The sequence below is a fragment of the Balaenoptera borealis genome, assembly GCF_965194805.1.
Source record: "Balaenoptera borealis genome assembly, chromosome: 4".
Taxonomy (NCBI): Eukaryota; Metazoa; Chordata; class Mammalia; order Artiodactyla; family Balaenopteridae; genus Balaenoptera; species Balaenoptera borealis.
Genome location: NC_138861.1, coordinates 75,291,051 through 75,317,520, shown reverse-complemented (window position 1 = coordinate 75,317,520; position 26,470 = coordinate 75,291,051). Strand labels below are relative to the sequence as shown.

At 38.6% G+C, this 26,470-nt stretch overlaps 2 protein-coding genes and 1 long non-coding RNA gene across 26 annotated transcripts in view; 1 reads left to right on the top strand and 2 right to left on the bottom strand.

Moving 5' to 3' along the window:
- The window catches only part of CLOCK (clock circadian regulator), a 130,318-nt gene extending 126,264 nt beyond the window's left edge, over window positions 1–4,054 (bottom strand). For 9 of the 24 annotated variants that reach the window (XM_082390164.1, XM_082390149.1, XM_082390167.1 and 6 more), the window contains exon 1: window positions 2,533–3,368. The gene's annotated coding sequence lies outside the window, so the exon portion shown is untranslated. Of the gene's footprint in view, window positions 1–2,532; window positions 3,370–3,591; window positions 3,749–3,891 lie in introns of those variants that run through there. The other 15 variants (XM_082390165.1, XM_082390162.1, XM_082390154.1 and 12 more) reach the window with 8 other exon arrangements.
- A 108-nt stretch (window positions 4,055–4,162) lies between these two features.
- LOC309627960 lies at window positions 4,163–5,952 on the top strand. Its single transcript, XR_014244062.1, has 2 exons — window positions 4,163–4,714; window positions 5,042–5,952. It is a non-coding gene; the product is annotated as an uncharacterized lncRNA (long non-coding RNA).
- A 90-nt stretch (window positions 5,953–6,042) lies between these two features.
- Window positions 6,043–26,470, bottom strand: part of PDCL2 (phosducin like 2) — a 47,653-nt gene continuing 27,225 nt past the window's right edge. The window contains exons 4-6 of the mRNA XM_082390291.1: window positions 24,892–25,035; window positions 15,536–15,744; window positions 6,043–11,738 (exon numbers count right to left, since the gene is read on the bottom strand). Of these exons, the coding sequence (XP_082246417.1) occupies window positions 11,581–11,738; window positions 15,536–15,744; window positions 24,892–25,035 (511 nt within the window). The 3' untranslated portion in view covers window positions 6,043–11,580. The remainder of the gene's footprint in view (window positions 11,739–15,535; window positions 15,745–24,891; window positions 25,036–26,470) is intronic.

Genomic DNA, 26,470 nt, shown 5'->3' with positions numbered 1-26,470 from the left:
TAATCATTACATACATGCTCTTTTAACCATACTAGATTTCAAACCCACTGAGGGCAGGGTCAATTATACTGCATCTTTCTATGTATCTCACATAGCTTAGTAAAGTGTCTTGACTAATACTCAACTTTCTATCACCTAAAAAGAATTAAGTCTTGCTAATTATTCGCAGCTTGGTTTAAAAAAACAAAACAAAACAAAACAAAAAAAACCACCACCTCTGGAACTATTAGAAGGGCAATGTTCTCTCTGAGTGGAAGTATGCATGCAACTTGTCTGCTGTCAGTAAAGCACAAACCAGACCAAAATGCCTCTTCTCCCCTTTCTGCTTCAAAGGCTGGATTCCATCCAAGGCTGGATTCCATCCAAGTCAATCAATGTCTCTTAGTTAAGGACAAAGCCTGCCTAGGTTCACTTCAGAGGACCAGGAGAGGCTGATGTAATCTAAGGGGCTTTCTAGTGGTCTGCAAGTACAGAATAAAATCAAAGCTTAACCTGTGAGCTACTGACCAGGTCAAAACCCAAAGAAAACGCTAGAATGTGGACCCTAAAGAGTCCTATAAAAGCCATGGAATCTATGTCTTACAGGTGAATTCAATCTACATCACATAAATCTCACACCAGTTAAGACCTCACTACAAACTCTGTAAATGTACCCCAAACCAACCAGCCCCTCACAAGTGAAAAGATGAGAGTGTCCTAAGGTGTATACTACATGTTAAACTTTCTCACATACTCCAGGTCATTTCCCTGTCCTGTGGGTTAGTAACAGCCCACAGTAGAGGCAAACTGGTAAAGTAGACGATCAATCAATATAATTCTATTTTAAAGATTGAAAAGTCTATGTTTGTAAATGCACAGAAAAAAAGAACTGGAAGGTTATATAACAGTGTTAGCAGCAGTTATCTCTGGGGAGAGATGTGACATAAAGTGCAAGTGTGCAAACGGCGTTTTCTCTTATTATATATACACTGTATTGTTTTAATTTTTCATGAACATTGACTTACTTCTATAATGTTAAAAACAAAATTTTAAGTAAAATTTTGAAACGCGATTCTGTTTTTTCAAAAAGACTGAATAGACCCACATGGAATTCAAACGAAAAATAAATGCCATTTGCAGAAGTTTGGCTACTAGAGACCTACAGACCAAACAGAAATAACACAATTATCCTATCCTACAAAATAAAAAGGAATGCTGGTAACATAACAAAAATGCCCATAGCAACTGTCACTCAACATTCACTACTTTTGATTATACAACATTAGCCACCAGAGGAATTTTGAGTACCCACCCCCCAAAATTACATACTGCTTATAACAATCCATAAGTCGTAAAAAGTTTTTAGTGTTTTGCACCAACAGATCATTGACTATCGGTTTAATTTTCCATAAGTAGTACTATATACATATATACAAATATAAATTTACATGTCACTGAGGTTCATGTCTGATTGCCTTGAGAAAAGCATTTTCCAATCTGAAAAGCAAACTACCTGGACAATCAATTCTTTTATCATTTTAATGGAGCGTTCATATTCTCCAACTATTTGTCATGACAACTTTGGAGTTAAAATAAGTAAAAGTAAAATTTTATACAACTACGATTCCTGGGGAAGAAAGGAAGGGAGGACAAACTATGCTCTGAAAACGGCATAATCCAGCCATAATGCCAAATGTAAATAACGTCATATATTTTAGCAAAGCAAAATAAGACTAAACATCTTTAAGAGTTAAACTGGTGACCTCAGCCTCTTAAAAACTGAAGTATAGATAGCCAAACTTATCCTAAACTTTCTTTCAATTTTAGTTCATTTTCCTAAAGAAAATTAAAAGAAACCATATTGAAAATGTCAAAATTACCATAAATTAGGAAGGAAAGACAAGCAACAAAAAAACCACATAGCAAATTATTTTGGAGAGGAGAACTCTGTTTAATCTAGTTTATAAACCCATAATATAGTCACAAATATTTTAAAATAAAAGGACATACAGTGTGCATGTCATTTCCCACTATCCCCTCATCAGGCTACTTTTCCCTCTGCCCCATCATTGTTAGTTTTCCACTATCCCTCCAGACTTTCTTTGTACTTAGAAAAACAAACACAAATCTGTATTCTTATTCCACGGGTGCCCCCTTAACACACAAAGTAGCACATTATTCACACTGTCCTACATCTTGCTTTTTTTCACTTTATAACATATTTTGGAGATCTTTCCATGTCATTACACAGAAAGCTTCCTCATTCTTCTTTTCACAGCTGAGCATGACTAGTTCTACCACAACTTTCATCTATCTTCTTCAGGCTAACCTTTAATGACATTCTGTTCAGTCAACTACTTAACACCTGAGTTAATTTCTTCCCTCCCCCCCCCCCAAAGATTTTAAAACAGAGAAAGCAACTCATTACCTAAATTTTATCCTTTTTAGAACGTTTATTTTTCAACCGGGTAGAGGGAAAACGCCGCACAATTTTCTCCTCTTATCACTTAAAATGAAGCTACAAATTAGAATGCAGACTTCAAGTGAAATTACCTTTTTTTGATTAGGGGGATCAGCATAATAGCCAAATCAACAATTACTGTAAAAGTTTCTTTACTTCTTGGGCTTTTCTTTCACTGTAAAAGAAGACATTGGTTTTTTTCTTTTTCTTTTTTTTTTTTTTAAGGTTAGAAAGGCTTAAAGTCGTAGAGCGTGGCATTCTGATAGCAAGAAACCGCCACCTGATTCGATCTTTCATTTGCCAGGTCAGAGGCCGAGGCTTTTACCTTTCAGGATTCTGCTCACTATTACTAACAGGACGACTTCTACACCGGCGAAAACGCACTCAAGAATATAAGCTCTGCGGCGCTACGCGTTGGAAACTACACTCCTGGGGCCAGAGCTCCAGGACTAGCTAGAGACTCCGGCTTCGCCGGCGGGAAGGCAGCTAGAAGAGCCAGCTGCCGCGGTGACAGGGAGCAGGCGGGCGCGGGTGGACGGAAGGAAGGAGGAGCGGCGTCGCGCGGGGCACCCTCGAACCCGCGCAGTCGCTCGAGTCGGACGCGCGGAGCCGCGCGCTCCCCGGGGACCGAGCCCCGGAACCGCGACCACTGACGGAACCAGCCCACGGGCGGCGGTGGCCGCCGCACGGACTGCGGACCGCGGCGCGAGGGCCGAGGGCCGGGAGGGCGGGGGTTCCCCGGAGGAGCTGGCCGTCCTGGCGCCCCATTGGGCTCCGCTCCAAACGTGCCCGAGTTGTGACAGGAATAAAGTGGGTCACAAGGCCTAACGGGTCCCCAGCGAAAGCCCTCTCCGCACCCGGTCTCCGGCTTTCCCGGCCGCTCTGCCGCTCGAATCGGCCCCAGCCCAAGAGCGCGCTCCAGCTACCCGGCCCCGCCGTGCACCCCAATCCCGCCCCTGCCCCGCAGGTAACCCCAGCTTTTCCGGAGGGCCCCTCAACCGCGGCGGGCCTCCGCCCCAACTCCCGAGAAAAGACACACTAGGGCGACGGGCAAAACTTGGGCTTCAGCACCCGCCCGCCCCTCCCCTGGCCGCCGCCCCCCGGCCCCGTACACACCGCCCCCCGCTCCCTCCCCTTCCCCGCGCCCTCACCGTGTGGCTTGCGGCGGCTCCGGCTTCTTCCCTCCCCCACCCTGGAGCCTAGCTGCGGTGACTCGGAACAGCTAACCCGGCTGAGCCCGGAAGACGCCGTGGCTCCCAGCTCAGGCAGTACCTGCGGCTGAGCGGCGCCCCCCACCCACCCCCAAGCAATTCACCGCGACTGCCTCCCGCTCCTCCTCCCCCTCCCTTTCCTTCCCCTCCTCCACCAGCACCGGTAGCACGCATGCGCCGCCCAGGCAAGCCTACCGGCGGACGTCAAGCCCCAGGCCCACCCGGTGGGGCGCCACTCACCGGGAGCGCGCACGCGTCGGCGGCCAGATTTCCTTCGCCCTCTCGGTCTCGGGTGTTTCCTTTTTTAAGCCGGTCGCCGCAAGCCGAGGCTGTGATTGCACTCCTTCTCGGCGCATGCGTCATCAGTGACCCCCCCCCCCCTCCTCCCCTCCCCTCGGGCTCCGACGGCGGGTGCTCTGCGTTCGCCCCTCCCCTCACTCTCCCTTTCCCTGGCGCGTCTCGGTGCGCATGCGACTTGCTCCGTTAGGCAGCCCTGAGCTGCGAAGGGGTTCCCGGGCGCCGGAGGAGACTCCCGCTCCCTTGGGCCGCGCGTTTGCGCGATCCGCGGCCGCCGCCGGCCGTGCAGGAAAACCGAGATCTCCCTGGCGCTCCTTCCCCGCACCGGTTACTGGAAAGCAGGGGAGGCGGGGCCTGGTCGGCTGAGGGTGCGGCCGAACCCGGGAGTGTTAACTTTGGCTCAGGGCGGCTTTGGTTTTCACCCTGGATTCGAGGAGCGAGGAGGAGGAAAGAAAGGAGAGTTTCTTGTATGAGGGATGCAGAGGCCAAAAAGCGGACCCTCTCTCTCTTGAAAAGCAAATCATTTTGCCAACGCCAGGAAAAAATTTTCGGGTGTTAGCGGGCGAAAGACTTTTTTCCCCTTCCAATGGTATCACTTGCGTTTTGTCTCCTTGGACTGGAAGAGGGGATTTGTGAAGGTGACTGTATCTCCAGACTCTTCCCTTCCCCTCTCCTGCAGGTGCACTGCTTTAGTTGCTTCTTATTGGAGGGTAGGCCTGGGGAGACCGGACATGAATCCTTGGCTGGAGAAGGGAAGCCAAAGAAGGTATGGATGGGGCTTCCCCGGTGGCGCAGTGGTTGAGAATCTGCCTGCCAATGCAGGGGACATGGGTTCGAGCCCTGGTCTGGGAAGATCCCACATGCCGCGGAGCAACTGGGCCCGTGAGCCACAACTACTGAGCCTGCGCGTCTGGAGCCTGTGCTCCGCAACAAAACAGGCCGCGATAGTGAGAGGCCCGCGCACCGCGATGAAGAGGGGCCCCCACTTGCTACAACTAGAGAAAGCCCTCGCACAGAAACGAAGACCCAACACAGCCATAAATAAATAAGTAAGTAAGTAAGTAAGTAAGTAAGTAAGTAAGAAAGAAAGAAGGTATGGATGTGCTCCTTTGGAGTTTACTTGGCCCTAAAGGCCAGGTGACAGTATAAAGGAAGATGGGAGATGAAGCAGTGGGGATAAACCAGGACCCTAATTTGCACTGCTTCCCATGTTAGAAAAACGTGTGAATATCTCCCCCTTATCTAGGGGGAAATTACTTCCCTCGATGGTTAAGACACACTTGGTTCACAAGGGAAAGCACATTTCAGTAGTTGAAAATTATTGGAAAAGAGATCTTTTACTTTCCTAATTCCTAATAGTTTTCATATTTTAATGAATGTCCTTGGGGTTTGAAATAGAAGCCATTTTCTTGTTTCAAAACATAAACAACTGTTGTGACTATAAAATCCTTCCTTCAAGGTAACATTCATCTCAGTAAACATTTCAAATTCTTGCAGTGTACTCAAGAGAAAAGGAACATCAGAATCGAGGAACTTACTCAGATCCCTGATCATTCACCTGAGGATTTTTCTGTCGACAGTGGGAAAGCATGATGGAGTCATCATATGACAGGATTTTAGTAGACATTTTTTTTCCTGCTTAGCAGTCTTTCCCTAATCTGATCATTTCCTTTGGAGAACTATCCTTTCTTCACTCTCAGACCATATGGCTGGGGCAGGACTCCAGAGGAAAACATATTTGAGTTAATCCTCTGCCTTAGGTTAGACTTACTAAGAAGAGTGATCTCTCTTTTCCAATGGATTTAAGTCTGGAAAAATGGAAGCCTGAAGCCATCTTCCCACTCACAGATTCTGAGAAAGAAGGCAACATGGAAGAAAGCAGATTCAAAAATGGAGATTTGGCCTGGAGACATGTTTGATGCCCTGAATCCATTGTGGACTAGATAATTCTGGAAATTTCAGCTAAGTTACTCAATAAATTCTTTCACGTATTTATTGCTTAAACCAATGAGAAGTTTTCTGTCACTTGCGATCATGAGTCCTAACATACTGGTAGCAAGAGAGGAGGCAAAATTAATAATACTGATAAGGAAGGTTTCAACTCGACAAGAGGGTTTGAACGCTTTTCCTAGGATGTGGATGTTTGGATTTTATTCTAGAGAAAGTGATCTCATATTCTGCATCATCTAGAACCACATATCTTCAAAAATACCTTTGCCCTTTTTAATGGTTCCATTGTCCTCTTACTCACTAGGAATATATCATGTTCATCTTTGACTCCTTCCTCTCTTACTTTATGTATTTAATCATTTACCAAGACCTGTTGATAATCCCGTTTTTCTGCTCAGTCCTCTGCCACCACTCAGCCATTTCCCGTGGCTCAGTTCACAAGTTATCTTTCTACCCATATTCTCTCCAAGACGAAACTGTATATTTTTAATCACATTTCCAACTGCCAGACTCCACTTTTCCCTAAAAGAAAAATCCTACCTCATAGTTTCATAGACCCTAAATTGTCCCCCAGCCTAAATCCTCTCCTTAAACACAATTTATGTAATTCAAATATTGTTCATTTCTTCTTGTCCACCTTGCTATAATTTAAACTGAGCATTTCCAACTCCCTTCCCAGCTGATCTCCACAGTTGATGTCTTGATGGAGGCAATATAGCTTAGTGGCTAAGAGTACAGAATAGGGAATTAAAGGCCAGGATTTATTCCAGCCCCAATACTTAATATCTGCATGACTCTGAGTAAGTTATTTCTCTGTTCTTCACTTTCCTCATCTGTAAATAAAGGATAATAATAATCCTGTCTCATAGGATAATTGAGAGAAGATAAAGAATATAGAGTGTGTGTGTGTGCGTGTGTGTGTGTGTGTGTGTGTGTGTGTGTGGTACTACCTGGTACATAAGAAATCCCACATTGGCTATTATTAATGATGTTCCTTTTTGTGTAGGTCTTAGATCTCTTGCTCAATTTCTTCCCCTAGTTCCCTGTGTCCTTATGTCCTTTCTGTTCTTTCATAATACCTCTCTCATCCATCCTTTCCTTGACATTCCTAGTTTTACCACTATAGTTTAAGGTGAATTAGAACATGGGAAGTTTGATATGCATAATAGGGAATATACTGTTAGGGTTTTTTTTTTTTTTTTAAGAATCCTTCATGGTTTAATCAATTACTCTTATCCTTTCTAGAGCCTTTAAAATAGAGGGAAGTCAATAATATGAGGTGGTATTATAAACTTTGTAATCAAAAGTCTAGGCTTAAATCCTGACTAATACTTACTAAGAGACACTGAGCAAGTTAAGTAATTTCTCTGAGCATCAGGGTATTTATCTGTAAAGTGAGAAGAAAAGCATCTCAGAATTGTGATGATCAAGTGTAACTTACAAACTACTGCAGAAAGGTTAGGTGATAAGGATGGGTGGTTTTAGATTTTTATGATTTGTTGTTGAAACCCTAGGAATGGTTGAAACAACTCATAGATTTGCAACTCCAGCCTACACCTCTCCTTTGGGTTGCAAACACATATCCAATTGTCTATCTGATGTCTCCTCTTGACTGTCTCAGATATCTTAGATGCTCCCTTCAATCTCTTCTCCACAGAGCAGCCAGAATATTCTTTTAAAAATATAAATAAAATCACATGTTCCTACTTAAAATCCTTATTGTTTCCCATTATATCCAAATTCCTGATTGTGGCCATAATAACCTCTTTGATCTAGCCCCTGCTACCTCTCCAACCTCATGTCCTACCATTTTCTTTTCCTGTAACACTTCCAGTTCCTTGCTAACCGCTGTGTATTCTCAGACTTTGGTACATGCTGTGCCCTTGCCTGGACCACCCTCCTACCTTTTCTCCTGGCTGGTTCCTACTCAATCTTCATGTCTCAAAGATCTACCTACCCTATTTAAGAGGTCTCCCTCCTACCTCTCACCTGCCCCCCGCACATAGTACCCACAGTTGTTCTCTATTACTGTGCTTTTTTTGATATTTGTTTTCTTACCTATTAACTATCTTCCCCCTGTCACCACTACATGGTAAATTCCAGGAGGCAAAAGAACCATGTGTTTTCTTCACCACTGTACATGCAGCATCCATTTCAATGCTTGAGTTAAATGAATGATTGAAGGAATGAATGAATGAGATGGAAGTTAAAACATGCTAGAAGATTTTTAGGATCATTCTTATATTCCAAATTATGACTGTAGGCAGATTATAGTCTTGTCAGGAGGTAAACTTAGCAATGTGTATTAAAGTACAAAGGAGAGATAAACTGAAAATGGTTAGTGAAACACTAGTACTGTGTTAGTAATTGAGTATTTGAGGACCCACAAGAATATATAACACTGTAATAGACACAGCTAACACCTGTATGAGAGGCTGCTGAATGAGGTCCAAAATAGGCAACAAAGAACATGAAGTACTCACCCTCTAAATAGCTGCTTACATTTGGACCCACATACTTACTCCTTCAGCCAAGACTACAAGCTGGACAAAACTGGACCTAACATGGTCAAAACCTCCCACTCCCACTTTCAGGCATATAAGCAGAACACATGAGAAGAGGAGGATGAGAGAATCATTGGAGCCATGTCTTACGAGGTTCCTGGAGAGCACTGTGGCTTTTCATTTCCCATTTATTCCCCACCCCACTCTAAGTTAAGTGAACAAGGCTCCAACAGAATCAGCTAGAGAAACTGCAGTGACTGTAAGAAGAGACTGGCATCTCATCTCTTGCAGATTGTTGATATGCTCTGCATCCAACTACATGAACAGGAGGATAGAGACTTGGAGAGAAACAGCTAGCCAGGAAGTTGGCTGGAATAATGTAACTCCTACAATTTGGCATGGCAAGGATATGTAAATTTCTACAGGGTCCATCAGTGCTGTGGAGAAAGTGCCGTCCAGGTTTGAAACATCTTGACACCTAAGGGGAAAAGAAATTCTAGCAGCAAGAGGCTGGTATACTTCTGGGAGTGGGAACTGAGAGAGATCAAAAGAGAAAGAGCTGCAGACTGATCGCCCGTATCAAGGAACCATGCAGTGGAGAGGCTGCCTCTGAGTTTCTAGAACTCAATGTGCCCATTAAAGAGTGAACATTTTGATGCAATATGGATTGTATTTACCCAGTTAAGAGAAACTTATCCCTTTCTTCCTTAATCTCCCTCCCAGTCCCCAAACCACAGAGAATGGACCTTGAAAAGAGAGGGAAGTAATTGGCTAAAAACAAACTCCACCTTCCATCTTCAGAGTTCCTGAGTCATAAGTTCAGCCAGAGAACACTTGCCTGGGAACTGAGATTGGAGTTTTAAACCAGACAGACTTTTCATAACCAAAAGTGTGAGAGAAGAGTTAAAGAATATGTTCAAGATGTCTTTAGGGGACTTGCTAACTAGTGCAGCTTAATCAACTGAGGATCTCATTAACACAAAAATTCCAATTCAGCTAGTCTGGGATGGGGCCAGAGATTGCATTTCTAACAAGCTCCCTGGGGCTGCTGCTGATTCTAGGACCACACTTTGACCAATAAGAGACACTATAAAGTAGGGAAGGGAGTTTCAGTACAGCATGGTTGGCAGCAAGGAATAGAGAAAAATATTAGGTTGGCTATATGAAATATCCATTTTTGTAGGTCAAAAATGTTTGAATATTGGCAATTTCAAAAAACCTTTTAAGTGTTTATCCCAGCAAATAACAATTCATTCAATAAAATGGGAAACACAATATTAAATAATTCCCCCACATTCTAACAATTATTTATACCCTACTTAAGTGAGAATGTATAAATGAAGTAGGGTATGAAATAGTACCGACCTATATTGGCAAGCACGAGTACTTGCTAGAAGAATGTATTTGTGTGTGTGTGTGTGTGTGTGTGTGTGTGTGTGCGCATTACTTGAAAAAGGCTGAGGCTGGAATCAAAACCAGCCACCTCTAACATGCTATAATTTTATGAATTTTACAAATGTTAAAGTTTTCATGAACTGTGCTTGTATGTAAAAACTACTGCCACCTGGTGGATTTGAGTTAAGAGTTAAAAGAAATATGGATCTTTTTATTCAGACATCTTAAATAGTTTTAGTACTTCCTCTGTTAATTTTAACTTAAAAATGGAAATAGGAAAATATGGATTTACTAAAAAAAGATTACATTTAGGGGAACCTTTTGCATTTAGTTTCAATTGGAAGGAAAATAATGTTTATACTTATATGTATTAGACGGCATTAAAGTTACATTTTAACTTTATGATAATATGGCTTTTCCCTTAATTTCCACAACTGTTTTATCCTCAATAGGAATTTTTCCATCCATTTGTTAGAGAATTTCAGGAGTTGGATCTTATAGGTAATTATGTCTCTGATATGTGTGCATAATGCTATAATAAAGACTACTGTGTGCAACTCCCAACTTTCCTTCCCTTCATCCCAATATGTATATTTTCAAAACCTTTCTTTGCTATCTCAGAAGGGGTCTTCCTGATTCTTTCCAAAGTTAGATCATTTGATTTTACCTTATCTGGTGAAATAAATTATCATTACCTTACTCAATCTGTATTTAACTTTCCTCTACTTCATCATTCTCTGCAGCCTCTGTGATCCCAACTCACCCCCAAGAACAGCAAAGAGCCTTTTCTGATTCCGTGTTAAACTGCCTCAATTCTCACCAATTTATTTTTGTAATCTAATCATTTAAAGTCTAGATTCTCTCACAGACATCAGTGAATATCCATAATCAGAATGATGGGTCATCAATACAAAAATAGTAGAAGAATAAAATCTGTTATTGAACTATTATTACATGCTGGATTTAACACCATTTTCTCTAAAAGTGGTGTTAATTATTAAGCCAAGATAAAACATCCTGCAGGTCTTCTTCAGTGTCCTCGTATTACATATTTTCTCATGATGAATTCTTCTGTGATTACTATTAAAACATAGGTAAGCCTCACAATATATTTTTCTCACTTCTCCTCATGATTTAGAAACTTACATTGTATGACTTACAATGTCATACAGTTCTAATGATTCTGTAGCCTAACTGTGAGTGAGTATACTTAGTAAGTCAATATTTTCTAACTTAATAATAGAACAACTATTAAAAACTACAATAATGAGTGGAGAAGTTTCTTGTGTACTTTTCAGAATCTTTAAATTGCATTTTTTCTATTGATTGGTTAATTTTTTTAATAGGTAAGAGATTTCAAAGAAAAGTCGTATGGTCATAAATTTAAGTATTTTCATTCAAAGCCCCTAAATAATAGACTTTAATATTGATTGAAGTAAATTAAATGAAATTTCATGGTTCTCTTTCATCATTTTTACCCATAGGCCTCTTTGGAAGTGAGCAGGCAACACAGAGGACTTGTAATATTTTTGTTTTTGTCCAATAAGGACCCGAAAAAGGATAAATCACAAAAAAATATTTAGGGTTCAGTACAAATTCTAGTTTTGTTGGAGGCAATGAATATTCTAAAATACCTGAAAGTTTTATAATGACATATAAGCTATAATTCTAATACAAAAAAGAAAAGAAATTTATTTATGAATTTTCTGATCTTTGATTATAAAGGCAGTGGCAAATAAAATATTCCATATATAAACACTTTAAAGCTATTTATTAAATATTTCTATTTGGTATCATCATTATCACTGTTTGAACTATTAGTGTCATCATAAATAGAAGTGTTTCTAATTGAAGATACCATCACATCTACAATGACTTTTTTGGGGTTTTCTTCCAAATCAGTCTGTATTGCTCCAACTTCTGCTAGCTTCCATTCAAGTTCTGCAATAAATAATCCATCAATAAATCAGATAAAAATCTTGGAACATCTATATGAAACAGAAGTTGACTCTAATAAAATTAATGTGGAAATGATGATGTATTTAGAACTAGATTACAATGAAAGTACTACAATATCAAGATACACATTGGATACAGAAAAGTTATACTTAAAGGGAGAAATTATGGTTAAAATGTTTATTTTAAAATGACTGAAAATAGTGCTTTGAAAGTACAAATCAAGAAGTTAGGGAAGGGCTTCCCTGGTGGCACAGTGGTTGAGAGTCTGCCTGCCGATGCAGGGGACACGGGTTCGAGCCCTGGTCTGGGAAGATCCCACGTGCCACGGAGCAACTGGGCCCGTGAGCCACGGCTGCTGAGCATGCGCGTCTGGAGCCTGTGCCCTGCAACGGGAGGGGCCGCGATAGTGAAAGGGCCGTGCACCGTGATGAAGAGTGGCCTCCGCACCGCTTGCCACAACTAGAGAAAGCCCTCGCACAGAAACGAAGACCCAACACAGCCAAAAATAAATAAATAAATAAACTGGAGTGCTATCAAAATAAATAAATAAATAAAAATAAAAAATAAAAAAAAGAAGTTAGGGAAAAAACCAAAGTAAACCCAAAGAAAGCAGAATGAGGCATATAATGAAGAAAAGACTTTAGCAAAAGTAGAAAAACAAGATCAGTAGAGGTGACCAACAAAATCAAAAGTTGATTCTTTGAAGAGACTAATAGACACACCTTGGGCCAAAATGATCACAAGTAAAGGAAAGAAACCAAATAATATAAAGATTTTACATGGGGCATAACCAAGATAAAGATTTTAAAGCCATGAGACTACTATGAGAAAAAAAGTATGCCAATACATTTGAAAATTTTAGTGGGAAAATTTCAACAAAAATGTGAATTACGAAAACATATTCAAGAGAGAAACTGAAAAGAATTGAACTGATAACCAAAATCCCCCAACCCTGCAAATTCCTTATTTGTTAAATTTATTCCTAATCACTGTATAAATGAACAGACCATTTGTGAGGAAAATTACAAAATACACTTATGAGGAAAATTACAAAATATATTACATTATGAAAAGTAATACAGTTGACTCTTGAACAACACAGGTTTGAACTGCAGGGGTTCACTTATACGTGGATTTTTTTCAGTAAATGTATATTATAGTACTACATGATCCATGGTTGGTTGAATCCACAGATGCAGAACTGCAAATATACAGGGCCAACTGTAAAGTTATGTGTGGATTTTCGACTGCATGGGGTCAGTGCTCCTAACCCCTGTGTTGTTCAAGGGCCAACTGTAAATATATTATATTTATGAGGAAAATTACCAAAAAATGAAAGAAGACCAAAATAAGTGACATGCTATATCTTATTCATGGATAGGAACATTCACTATTATTAGGATATCAAGTCTCCAACAATTAATCTATAAATATAATTCTAATAACTAACCAACAGTATTTCTCACAGAACTTGACTAATTCCAACATTTATATTAAATTTTGAAAAAGTCTTGCCCTACTAGAGACAACTAGATTGTTAGAAAGGTACAGTAATTAACACAGTGCTGTATTGATTCAGGGATAGAAAAACAGACCAGTGGAACATAGTAGAAATTTCAGAAACAGATTGAAGCATTTTTTTTAATCCTGAAAAATGACACTGGAAATAGTAAAAGCCAGTGGGGGAAAAACACATCACATACATTAGGATGGTTACTATTTTAAAAAACAAAACAACATAACAGGTGTTGGTGTGGATGCAGAGAAATTAGAGCTCCTGTGTACTGTTGGTGGGAGTGCAATATGGTGCAGCCCCTATGGAAAACAGTATGCTGTCGCTCAGAAAACTAAAGTAGAATTATCATATGATCTAGCAACTCTACTTCTGAGTATACACTCAAAAGAACTGAAAACAGGGGCTAGAACAGGTTATTTGCACGTCCATGTTCATAGCAGCATTATTCACAACAGCCAAAGATAGAAGCAACAAATCTTTCCATCAACACATTAATGGGTAAACAAAATGTGCTATAAAAACATACAGTGGAATATTATTCAGGCTTAAAGCCTTAAAAAGGAAGGAAATGCTGACCCATGCTACAACATGGATGAACCTTGAGGACATTATGCCAAGTGAAATGAGCCAGTCACAAAAGGACAAACACTGTATGATTCATTTATACGAGGTACTGAGAGGAGTCAAATTCAGAGGTAGAAACCAGAATGGTGGTTGCCAGGGGCTGGAGGGAGCAGAGAATAGGGAGTTACTGTTTAAAGATATAGAGTTGCACTTATGCAAGATGCAAAGAGTTCTAGAGATGGATAATGGTGATGATAGCAGCACAACAGTGAAAATATATCAATACTTAATGTCACTTAAAGATATACTTAAAAATGATTAAATAAAATAACATTATTTATAAATTAAGTCCCAGGTATGTAATGTATACCACAATAACTACAGTTAATAATACCGTATTGTATATTTTTAAATGGTTAAAATGGTAAATTTCATGTTATGTGTATTTTACAATTAAAAAATTTTTTTCAAATATAACAATTTTAAAAAGCATGGACCAGATAACACGCTATTCATGATAGTGATTGCTTAGTGAGGCAGGGAGGGGAACAGGATTAGGAATGGAAATACAGGCAACCTCAACAATATCTGTACTGTTTTTTCAATAATAAACAAATAGCTGAAGCAAACATGAACAAATGTTCACATTTGTTATTTTTGGTAATGATTACATGAATATTTACTATATTATTGTCTGTATTCTTACGTAGTTTTTAAATTTAGAGGATAAGGTACAAGCTGAAAAAACAAGGTAGTAAAACAAAGAGGGGCCTTAGAGACTGGGAGAAGGAAAATTCTGGAACAATCAAAATACTGGAGGTCTTAGTAAGGCCAAAAGCAGTTTTAGGGGAATGAGAGAGTGAAAGAAAGAACTGTTAAAAATAGATATTCACAATGGCTTTAATACGATTGTCTGAGAGAAAGATTTTAATAATACAGGATTAAAGCAGTTCCAAGAAATGACTAACTGAAGAATATGGTCTTAGAACTAGGTTAGAAAGTAAACATTATTAAAAAAGGTAAAAATATAAAGTCCTGTGCTGTGTACTATCAAAAAGAAAATAGTAATAGGCATAGTCCTTGTACCTGTTAGGGAGACAAAACTCAAAGGGAATTGGTTAACCAACAAAATCTGACAGTATGTAGGTAAGTGGAAAATAAGTTGTACAGAGAATATATGCTATAGAAATTCAGTAGAGAAGATGAAAACAGATTATAAATTGGTCCAGAATCACATAATGGAATAAATGGTAACCTAGGAGACCCACGAAGGAATAGGGTTTGGATGGAAGAAAAAAGTAGGGTAGGGTATTTGGGGTACAGGGAAAGAGTATGAAACAAAGTATAAAGCCATAAATGAGTTAAGTGCGTCTGGGGTAGTGGTTGAAGACCAGCCTGGCTGGAGCAGCAACTAGGAAGCACTGAGAAGTAAAATTGTATAGATGGGCTGAAAGTTTCAAGCATATGATTCTGAATTTTTAACTTATTTGAAACAAGGAACCATTAAGGATTTAAGCAAATGCATGTTATGATAGTATTACTGTAGGAAAATTAATCTGGAGGCATCTAAGAAGAAAGAGAAGTAAGAGGAAATAAGAAATAAGAGGAAAAACCTTATGTTTTATGAAAATAAACTTTCATGATATATGTTAATTTATAGAAGTTTTTTTACAAATGAATTTAAAAGTAACATCATTACCTTCCAGCTTGAGATTTATCCCTCCACATTCTATAATTCCAATGAATTTGCCTTCTATCTGACCATTTTTATAAACAAAAATTGTTGGTAAACAATTGTCATGGTAGTGTTGAATACAGCTATTCACAATGGCTTTAACAAATTTAGTTTCAGGAAACTTTCTTGCTAGGAGACTAAGATGCTGGTTAACCAACGAACACATTGGGATGCTAAAAAGAGAAACAGTACACACAACGTCGTTAAAAAACAAGATTACTCATCTCAATCTAATAAAATAAGTGAAACATCTCCATGACAAAAATATATCTTTAGATATTCTTTTAATATAAGAGCATATCAATTGCTATCCTCTATTTTTACCTTTAGTAATGATGAACTATAGAGTTCTCTGATTTTTATTAAAAAATATTTATTTATTTATTTGCCTGCACTGGGTCTTAGTTGTGGCACACAGGATCTTCGTTGCAGCATGGGAGATCTTTTAGTTGCGGCATGCAGTTTCTTTAGTTGTGTCTTGTGGGATATTTAGTTGCATCTTGTGGGAGCTTTAGTTGCACCTTGTGGAATCTTTAGTTGCATCTTGTGGAATCTTTAGTTGCATCTTGTGGGATATTTAGTTGCATCTTGTGAGAGCTTTAGTTGCACCTTGTGGAATCTTTAGTTGCATCTTGTGGAATCTTTAGTTGCATCTTGTGGGATCTAGTTCCCTGACCAGGGATTGAACCCAGGTCCCCTGCATTGGGAGCATGGAGCCTTAGCTGCTGGACCACCAGGGAAGTCCCAAGTTCTCTGATTTTTATCACAAACACCGTTATAGCCTGGGAATGAAGCTTGCTAACACAGGAGTTTGCTGCCTAACTGAAGCTAACCACATCTGACTTAGCATCAATTTAATCGAGCCAGTTCCTAGTTTATAGCACATGGCGGCGGCGGGGGGGGGGGGGCAGTGGGGGGGGAGGAGAAAGAAAGAAAAAAGAAAAGAAAAAAACAGGACATATCTAGGGACTCCTTAGCAGCTCTGAATTGAAACAAGGGGATCCCAACTCTTCATCAAGGGTTTATTTCCACATGAGATCATCACATCTGAAGTTCTTATTTCCACATGAGATCATCACATCTGAAGTTCTTATTTCAAGCTTCCTTGAATTCCTTTACTCTAACAAACTTCATCCATCCTTCTCTTTGACATGCCATATCCTGTTCCCCATCATCCAGAACTATTCTTTATCAGAAATTTAAAATTGATTGGAAATGTAACCAAAACCTACAATTCTTCCTGCTCTATCACTTAACTCTCATCACACTCACACTTCAATTAGTCCCTTTTCTCTCAGTCTATCACTCACTCACAGATTTATCAAATTCTTTCAAAGCTAATGCTCTGCTTTATCCCACACTCTTTCCATTTCCTATGGGGCCTTTATTTGTTATTCTGCTTTCTTCTCTTCCTGTTTTCTTAACCTTTCCTTCTCCACTTTACATAAACATATTCAAATGACTAAATTTTTTAAAAAGTCCCTTCTCACTTTCCCTCTAATAAATGACTCTCTCTCCTTCTGGTCACAGCCTAGATGAAAAAGATAAAAACAAATCTCTATGTTCTGTTCACTTCCCTTGTTAAAGGGATAACACTTTCTATTAATTTCCTTTTTACTCCTTTGACTTCCTTCTTCTGTCTATACCTCAAATGTAGATATTCCTTGTAATTATGTCCTAGACCCTTTTCTAATTCTAGACACATTCACTGGGCAGTCTTATCCATTCTGATATCAACAGCTGATGAACTTCATCTCCCCTCCTCCCTCAACCAAAAAAAAAAAAAAATCTGATCTTTATCAGTATTTTCTTTAAAAAAAAAAAACACTGAATTTGATACATGTATTTCTCCTTTGTATGCATTTTCTCATCATTCATATAGAGCATATTTGAAACAACAGTGTAGAGGAAAGAAATATTTGTGTGAACTGATGTTAATTTGGGAAAAGTTCTTTAAACAGACAAAATTAGTACTTTTTTCTCTTGTATTACACTTTATATGTCCTTTCAAAATATATATATAATGTTTAATTGGCCTCTTGTACTATACCATAAAAGCATCTTATTCCCCTTTGTATTCTCAACTCCTAAAACCTGTCACACCTATACTTGAAGTCGAAGCTCTCTTAACTGAGTGGCTCATGCCAGGGCATACTGCATGCCCCAGACAGGTGGTAACCCTTCTGGACTTTTGTCTGTTTTTTCCCTCTACACCTATTTATGCCCATTGCACATTTTATTATAATTAACAAATAAATAAAAATGGGACAACAAAAATCATTGTAGTTCTTAAGAAAATCAAATGCATGCTTTGGAAAAACTTGATAAAGCTGAACCACTAAGAAAAAAACTGCAGTTTAGTTCATTGTAGGCCAGACAAACATAAATGATAGAGGAAGAATAAGGATTTCTGCACTCAAAGCGCTTCGCATGTACTTTTGAGTTCTTGCTCCATTTTTAAACAAACCCTGAAAACTGAAATCAATGGTAATGCGCTAGGTCTTATCAATATTTGGGGGAAGACTTGTATATTTTTTAATTTAGCTTTTCTTTACCAGTTTCTGGCTTTTATCCTCAATATATTTTGCTAAACTTGTTTCACAAATTAAAAAAAAAAATCTCAACAAAGTGGGTATAGAGGGAACATATCTCAACATAATAAAGGCCATATATGACAAGCCCACAGCTTATGTCATACTCAACAGTGAAAAGTTGAAAGCCTTTCCTCAAGATGAGGAAAAAGACAAGAATGCCCACTCTTACCACTTTTATTCAACATAATATTGTAAGTCCTAGCCAGAGCAATTAGGCAAGATACATAAATAAATAAATAAATGGCATCCAAATAGGAAAGGAAGAAGTAAAATTGTCACTATTTGCAGATGACATGATATTATATGTAGAAAACCCTAAAGACTCCATCAAAAAAAAAAACTGAATAAATGAATTCAGTAAAGTTGCAAGATAAAAAAAATCAATCCACAAAAACTAGCTGTGTTTCTATACACTAATAATGAACTATCAGAAGGAGAAATAAAGAAAACAATCCCGTTTATAATTGCATCAGAAAGAATAAAATACCCAGGAATAAACTTACCCAAGGATGTGAAAGACCTGCATATTGAAAATTACAAGACATTAATGAAAGAAATTGAAAAAGAAACAAACATGAAAGATACTTTGTGCTCATGGATTGGAAATTATTTTTGTTAAAATGTTCACAGTACCCAAAGCAATCTACAGATTCGATGCAATCCTTATCAAAATGCCAATGGAATTCTTCACAGAAAGAGAACAAATAATCCTAAAATTCGTAAAGAATCACAAAAAACCCAAATAGCCAAAGCAATCTTGAGAAAGAAGAACAAAGCTGGAGGCATCTTGCTTCCTGATTTCAAACTGTATTATAAAGGTATAGTAATTAAAATGTTATGGCATTGGCATAAAAATAGACACAAAGATCAATGGAACAGCATAGGGAGCCCAGAAATAAACCCACACCTTATATGGTTAATTTATGACAAAGAAGGCAAGAATATACAATGGGGAAAGGACAGTCTCTTCAATAAATGGTGTTGGGAGCTTTCCTGGTGGCGCAGTGGTTGAGAGCCTGCCTGCCAATGCAGGGGACACGGGTTCGTGCCCTGGTCTGGGAAGATCCCACATGCCGCGGAGCAATTGGGCCTGTGAGCCGCAATTACTGAGCCTGCGCGTCTGGAGCCTGTGCTCCGCAACAAGAGAGGCCGCGATAGTGACAGGCCCGCGCACCGCGATGAAGAGTGGTCCCCGCTTGCCACAACTAGAGAAAGCCCTCGCACAGAAACGAAGACCAAACACAGCCATAAATAAATTAAAAAATAAATTAAAAAAAAAAAAAAAGACCTAGGCCTAGAACTGCCAATTCATTATTAAAAAATAATAATAATAAATAAATAAATAAATAAATGGTGTTGGGAAAACTGGACAGCCACATGCAGAAAAATGAAACTTGATCCCTATCTTACACCATACACAAAAATTAACTCAAAATGGATTAAAGGCTTGAATGTAAGATCTGAAACCATAGAACTCCTAGAAGAGAACATAAGCAATGACATAGGTCTTGGTAATGATTTTTTGAATCTGACACCAAAAGCAAGAGCAATGAAAGCAAAAGTAAATGAGACTACATTATACTGAAAAGCTTCTGCACACCAAAAGAAACTATCAATAAAATGAAAGGCAACCTACTGAATGGGAGAAAATATTTGCAAATCATATGTCTGATAAGGAGCTAATATCAAAATATATAAAGAACTCATATAACTCAATAGCAAAAAAACAATCTGATTTAAAAATGGGCAGAAGATCTGAATACACATTTTTCCAAAGAAGACATACAGACGGCCAACAGGAACATGAAAATATACTCAACATTATTAATCATCAGGGAAATGCAAATCAAAACCACAGTGAGATATCACCTCACACCTATTAAAATGGCTATTATCAAAAAGACAGGAAATAACATGTTGGCAAGGATATGGAGAAAAGAGAATTCTTGTGCACTGTTGCTGGGAATGTAAATTGGTACAGCCACTATGGAAAACAGTATAGAGGTTCCTCAAAAAATTAAAAATAGAACTACCATATGATCTAGCAATTCTACCTTTGGTTATTTATCTGGAGAAAAAAAACACTAACTCGAGAAGATACATGCACCCCCATATTCATTGCAGCATTATTTACAATAGCCAAGATATGGAAACAACCTAGATGTCCATCAATGGATGAATGGACAAAGAAACTGTGGTATATATACAATGGAATATTATTCAGCCATAAAAAAGAACAAAAATTTGCCTTTTGGGACAACATGAATGTACCTAAAGGGTATTACGATAAGTGAAATAAGTTAGACAGAGAAAAGCAAATGCCATATGATCTCTCTTATATGTGGAATCTAGAAAGAAAGAAAAAAAAAGCTCCTAGATACAGAGCACAGATTGGTGGCTGCCAGAGGTGGGGGAAATGTATAAAGCGGGACCAAAGGTAAAAAAGTCAAAGCAGGAAATCACACAAAAATAATTTTAACTTAAATATTTTATTTTCATCTGACATATATAAACATACATTAATTTAGTAATCTTTGATATTGGCTCATGAGCTGCTCATCTATAGCTTTTCTCATCTAAACTATACCATAATACATTGTACCATAATACATCTGTATTTTCTCAGTGCACTCAGCCCAAAAAATCTCCATTTCCTCTACAATATCTAATAAGTAATCAAGTTATATTGATTCTACCTCCTAATCTTATACCTAACCTCTCCTCTCTTTCTCTACTGCTTTCCTCCTTTCCTGTCTCATCTGAACAACATCAGATTGCCCTAAGTGGTCTCTGTGTTTCCAGTCATGGTTCCCCAAACCCATCCTAGACCCTACTGACAAAGCTGGCTCAGCAGGAAAATCTCATCATGTAACAAATGCCCTTCCCTCGACTGTAAAATCCTCCAGTGGCTCCTCACTGCCTTCAGGATAAAGTCTGGGCTCCTCAGTGTAGCTTTCAAGCTTCTCTGTGGTCTGGCTCCTGCCCATCTCTCCAGCATTATTGTCTGCCTGCCACCATATTACTCAAGGTCCTCTAAAGCAAGATGACCCCTCTTATTTCTGTACCTTTGTTCAAGCTGCATACCCCATTGGAAATACCCCATTCAGTCTGTCTACTTCCTCCAACTCTGTAAACTCGGGGAATCTTTTCTTAATTTTTGAGGCCAAGACCAAGAATTATTTCACAGAAAGTGCTGTACTTCCACCCTCCAAGAGTAGAACTTACTACTCCCTCTTCAGTGCCTTTACTCTACTCTGTATAGAATTCAATCATAGCACCTAAAAGACATTATTATTACATCTAATTGTCTCCCTCTACTGAAATTTCTTTAATGGGAGAGATAGATGCCTTACATGCCTTTGCACCTCCAGCATCTACAAAATCCTCAGAAATCAGCTTAACGCTAAGTGATGTTATATATCAATTTATGTAACAAGAAGCTAAGAGAAAAACAAATTAAATGCATTATATGTTTAATTTACATTTCAGAATATATGTATACATATATATCCTGATAAGTATAACCTGCTACAAATCTAGATACTGCTTTATTTTAGTGGATAGCATACTAAAGGTCATATTAGAAAAACACGTACAGCCTAACTTAAATCAGTTTTCCACACAAAGCAATGACATAAATACTTTATAAGTTTCAGTTTCCCTCAAATAGGTGAAATGAACCCACAAATATCTAATTTAGAAGAATTTTATGATTACTATCACAATGAGAGCTGAGTCGGTGGTATGACCCACTTATGGGGTGGGTGGTGTTAATGGCAGAAGGCAGGTGGGCATTGGTGGTGGCAGTGAAAAGTACGGAATTAGGAGAGTATGGCACAATAGACTGCAGTGCAGGGAGAAAGTGGCTACTTAAAGGCAGTTCTGACAGCAAGCGGTAGGGAAAAGACTTGGTGTTGGGGTTCAAGGGCCAGAATTGAACCCCAGAAGAACTGTAAAAACTAAGGGAGACCTCTGACATCCAAAAACAAGTTAAGGGCCTTGTTTATGATATTTGAGGCTCAAAATATACAGTTGGGTACAGGAATAATGTAGAAGCCCCAGATTAGAACTTGGACACAGGCGTAAGATTGAATAAAATCGAAAACAAGGCTGACTTGAAGTTAAGCCACTAGGTTCACTGGCCCAGAGTGAACTAGATCCCTTTAAGGTACCCTAAGCAGGCTGAGCCTATAAACTTAATGGCAAAGAGACATTAAAATTACAGAACTTAGGAATCTAGTTAAAAAACAAACTCTTACCCTCCTGTAAAATTTTTAGAAGGCAGCTAGAAACACAAATTTATCAGTTATACTTTACAATATTAAAAAGTTATTAAAAACTAGACTTTTCTAAAGAACATGTAACATAAATAATTGTTTTCTGTTTTATAACTTTGATTATAGATTAATTTTCTTAATTTTGTACCAACACATTAATACATTTTCTTAATGTCAAGAAAACTAATTTTATTTTTTCTGGCTGTGCTGGGTCTTAGTTGCGGCACACGGGATCTTTGTTGCGGCACGCGGGATCTTCGTTGTGGCATGTGGAATCTTTTAGTTGCAGCATGCGAACTCTTAGTTGCAGCATGTGGGATCTAGTTCCCTGACCAGGGATCGAACCCGGGCCCACTGCATTGGGAGTGTGGAGTCTTAGCCACTGGACCACCAGGGAAGTCCCAAAGCACGTATTTTATGTAACTATCTTAGATTGCCCCCCAGGAACCTTCTGAGAAGGTCATAAATACTTAAAATATTATGAAAACAGATTCTTACTCTTTGAGTCCATCAAAGCATAACAGTTTGAAACAGCCTAGATGAGACTAAAACACATTCAACCTCTTTTATGAATTTTTGAAAATTATTGGTCAAAACTAGTTATTTATCTAGAAATAACAATTAAAGTAAATTTTATACTATGGTATGAGCATTCAAAACCAACATCTATCCTGCTAATCAGAATGGGTCTCAGAAAAGACATTCAGTGAATCACTTCAGCATATAACATTTATCACACACAGATCCCAGTATTATAAATGTCAGTGTTTCTCATACCTATTTGTGAAGAATGAAAATCAGCAGCATTTACACATTGGTTTTACCATATAAGTGGTATAGGTAAAATGGGAATTGATTCTTTCTAAGGCTTTAAACTACTCAAAAATTCATTACCAATCTCTTTAGTTACAATAAAAGTAATGTCTTCTTTTATGGGGCATGGTGTGCTATTAAAGTTTGAGAAACTGGTGAGTTGGTAAACAGCAGGGTTCTAATTTGCCTAAGTTGCTCTGTTCAGAATTTCTCTGAGGATCTGAAGAGAGAAGAAATTTTTTATACAGAGAATGAGATGAGGACATGAGGGCTACTGTCATGACCTCTGTTCCTATTTGGCTTGGAGCCCAGGCAGAGGGGCTGGGACCAAAAGCTAGAGGGGCTGTTTCCATGAGAGATGTGTGAAACTATGGGAGCTGGCAGCTCCTCTGGCCGGGAGTTAGGGAAAAGTCCACTCTTCCTGGTAACTGTTACAGCAGGCTGGTGAGGCCTGGGGACATGTGGGTTATACTTAATACAACTAGGCACTCTAAAATTATCTGTTTTGGGGGAATAAGGGAATGCAAGGGAATTATTCAGTTAAAAGAGACTTAAGAGCGGAATTCCCTAGCGGTCCAGGGGTTAGGACTCAGTGCTTTCTCTGCCGTGGCCCCAATATCTGGTCATGGAGCTAAGATCCTGCAAGCCATGTGGCTTGGCCAAAAAAAAAAAGAGAGACTTAAGAGACCTGATATATCCAAATGCACTGCATGATCCTTGATTGGACCCTTGTTCAAAAATATATGTATTTATGAAAGAGATTTTGAAGTCAGTTGGAGAAATTTGAGTAAGGACTGCCTGGGTATTAGGTGAGAAAATGGTTATATAGAAAAATGCCCTTATATTTTGAAGATGCATGCTGAGGTACTTCAGAGTAAAGCATCGTGTAATTTATTTTGAAATGGTACTACAAATACACACACATACACATATAAACAAAATGATACAAATATGGCAAAATGTTCATTGTTGAATCTACCTGTCTGGTATTTAGGGTGCTCATTTTATCATTCTTTTTACTTTTCTGTATGTTTGAAATTTTCTATAAGTTTTTTTAATTAACTGTCAAAGAGTACTTATTTTTCTAAGAAGTATGACAAGTTCTTTAAATTAGACATGAAAATATATTAAAATACCTAATTTAATCCCTGAAGCCAATGACTCTACACATATATTTTTCTTTATTTATTTTTGGCTGTGTTGGGTCCTTGTTGCTGCGCGCGGGCTTTCTCTAGTTGTGGCACGTGGGCTTCTCACTGCGGTGGCTTCTCTTGTTGTGGAGCACGGGCTCTAGGCACGCGGGCTTCAGTAGTTGTGGCACGCAGGCTCAGTAGTTGTGGCTCACAGGCTCTAGAGCGCAGCCTCAGTAGTTGTGGCGCACGGGCTTAGTTGCTCTGCGGCATGTGGGATCTTCCCGGACCAGGGCTCGAACCCATGTCCCCTGCATTGGCAGGCAGATTCTTAACCACTGCGCCACCAGGGAAGTCCATATTTTTCTTTTTTTAACTGAAGTATGGTTGATTTATTTTATTTTTCTTGATTAATCTTTGTTATATGTTTTATAAAACATTAAAACCAGAAATACGTATATTAAAAATTAGTATATTAGCCTTTTGCAAAAAGCTATGGTAATTACCTTGATCTGTATAGGTGAATTATAACCCACACATCCTTTTCTGCATTTGTGACTTCATTCACATACTGATTTCCAGAAATTTCTCTTAATTCCCCAAATTTTTGTTTTTTCTTAAGAGCTTTCCATTCCTGTAACCGCTTTTCTCTAGTTAAAAAAAAGAAATTAAATTACATAAGAATATTGTTATATTCTTAAGGCCATCCCCATATACAGTAATAATTTAGAGCAATGAATGTAATGCTAGTACATATCAAACACTTTAAAGAATAACTATTAACGGCTTTACAATGCCAGTTTCTCTTTTTATATGGGCATTTGCTTTATCATGGGTATTGTAAAATATAAGAAATTAGCTATTGACTTTATTTTTGTTTAAGACTAAGTCAATCATAGCTATAGAGAGTTTATTTAGACATTGGGCCAACAAATGCTCACATACAGCTTAAATAAATAAAGGGAGAGTATACATAATAACTAACATTTATTGAGGGCTTACTATGTTGCTAGGTGCTGTTTTAAGTGCGTTAACTAATTTAATCCTTGCAAAAACTTTATGAAGTTAGTACTATTACTATCCCCATTGACATGCTCTTAACTATCATGCTAAGCTGACTTTCAGTTCAAAGCCTTTGTGACTAGACGCAATTAATTGTTATAAATGTATTGCAGGTAGAGAGGTGGTAGAGAAAGAGTGATTATGATATGGACTCTAAGGTCAGACTGAACTGGGTCTAAGTGCCAGCTCCCACTTACTAGTAGCGTGGACTTGGGCAAGTTATTTAATCTTTCCAAGCTTCAGTTTCCCCCAATGTGAATAAAACTAAAATCTGCTCTCATGGGATTGTTCGGGATTAAGTGTAAACATATAAATTTCTTAGGGCAGCGTCTAGCACACCATGAGCCTTTCATAAAGGTTACCTAGTTATTCATCTATAGAGAACCTTAAAACTTTGTTAAACAAATCTCAAAATTTACATACTTTGATTTAGCTGTTGAATACTTGAGTTTATGAAGCAAATCCAAATGGTTCTGACATATCTGCAAGTATGTTAAAAGTTACTGACTGTGTATCTCTAAGTACCTGGAAGTACTTACTCCCCTTCCTTCTCCGGGTATTAACTATATTTTCTTGTTTTCTGTACAGTAAGTCCTCTACATACGAACGAGTTCCATTCTGAGAGCACATTCATTAAATCCAATTCGTTTGTAAGTCCAACAAAGTTAGCCTAGGTATCCAACTAACACAATCGGTTATATAGTACTGTACAGTAAAAAGTTTATAATACTTTTCACACAAATAATACATAAAAAACAAACACAAAAAATAAAACATTTTTGATCTTACAGTACAGTACCTTGAAAAGTACAGTAGTACAGTACAACAGCTGGCATACAGGGGAACTTTGGCATCTTTGAAAGTTCGCAACTTGAAGGTTTGTATGTAGGGGACTTACTATATTCAGCTCTGGCATCTGGGGTCTTCCTGATCCTAGAGAGACTGCCCCTCTCTGAGCTAGCTAGTTCCCAAAGATAGCAAACACTCACCAGAAAGCACAGCAAACCAACCGATCCAGAGCCC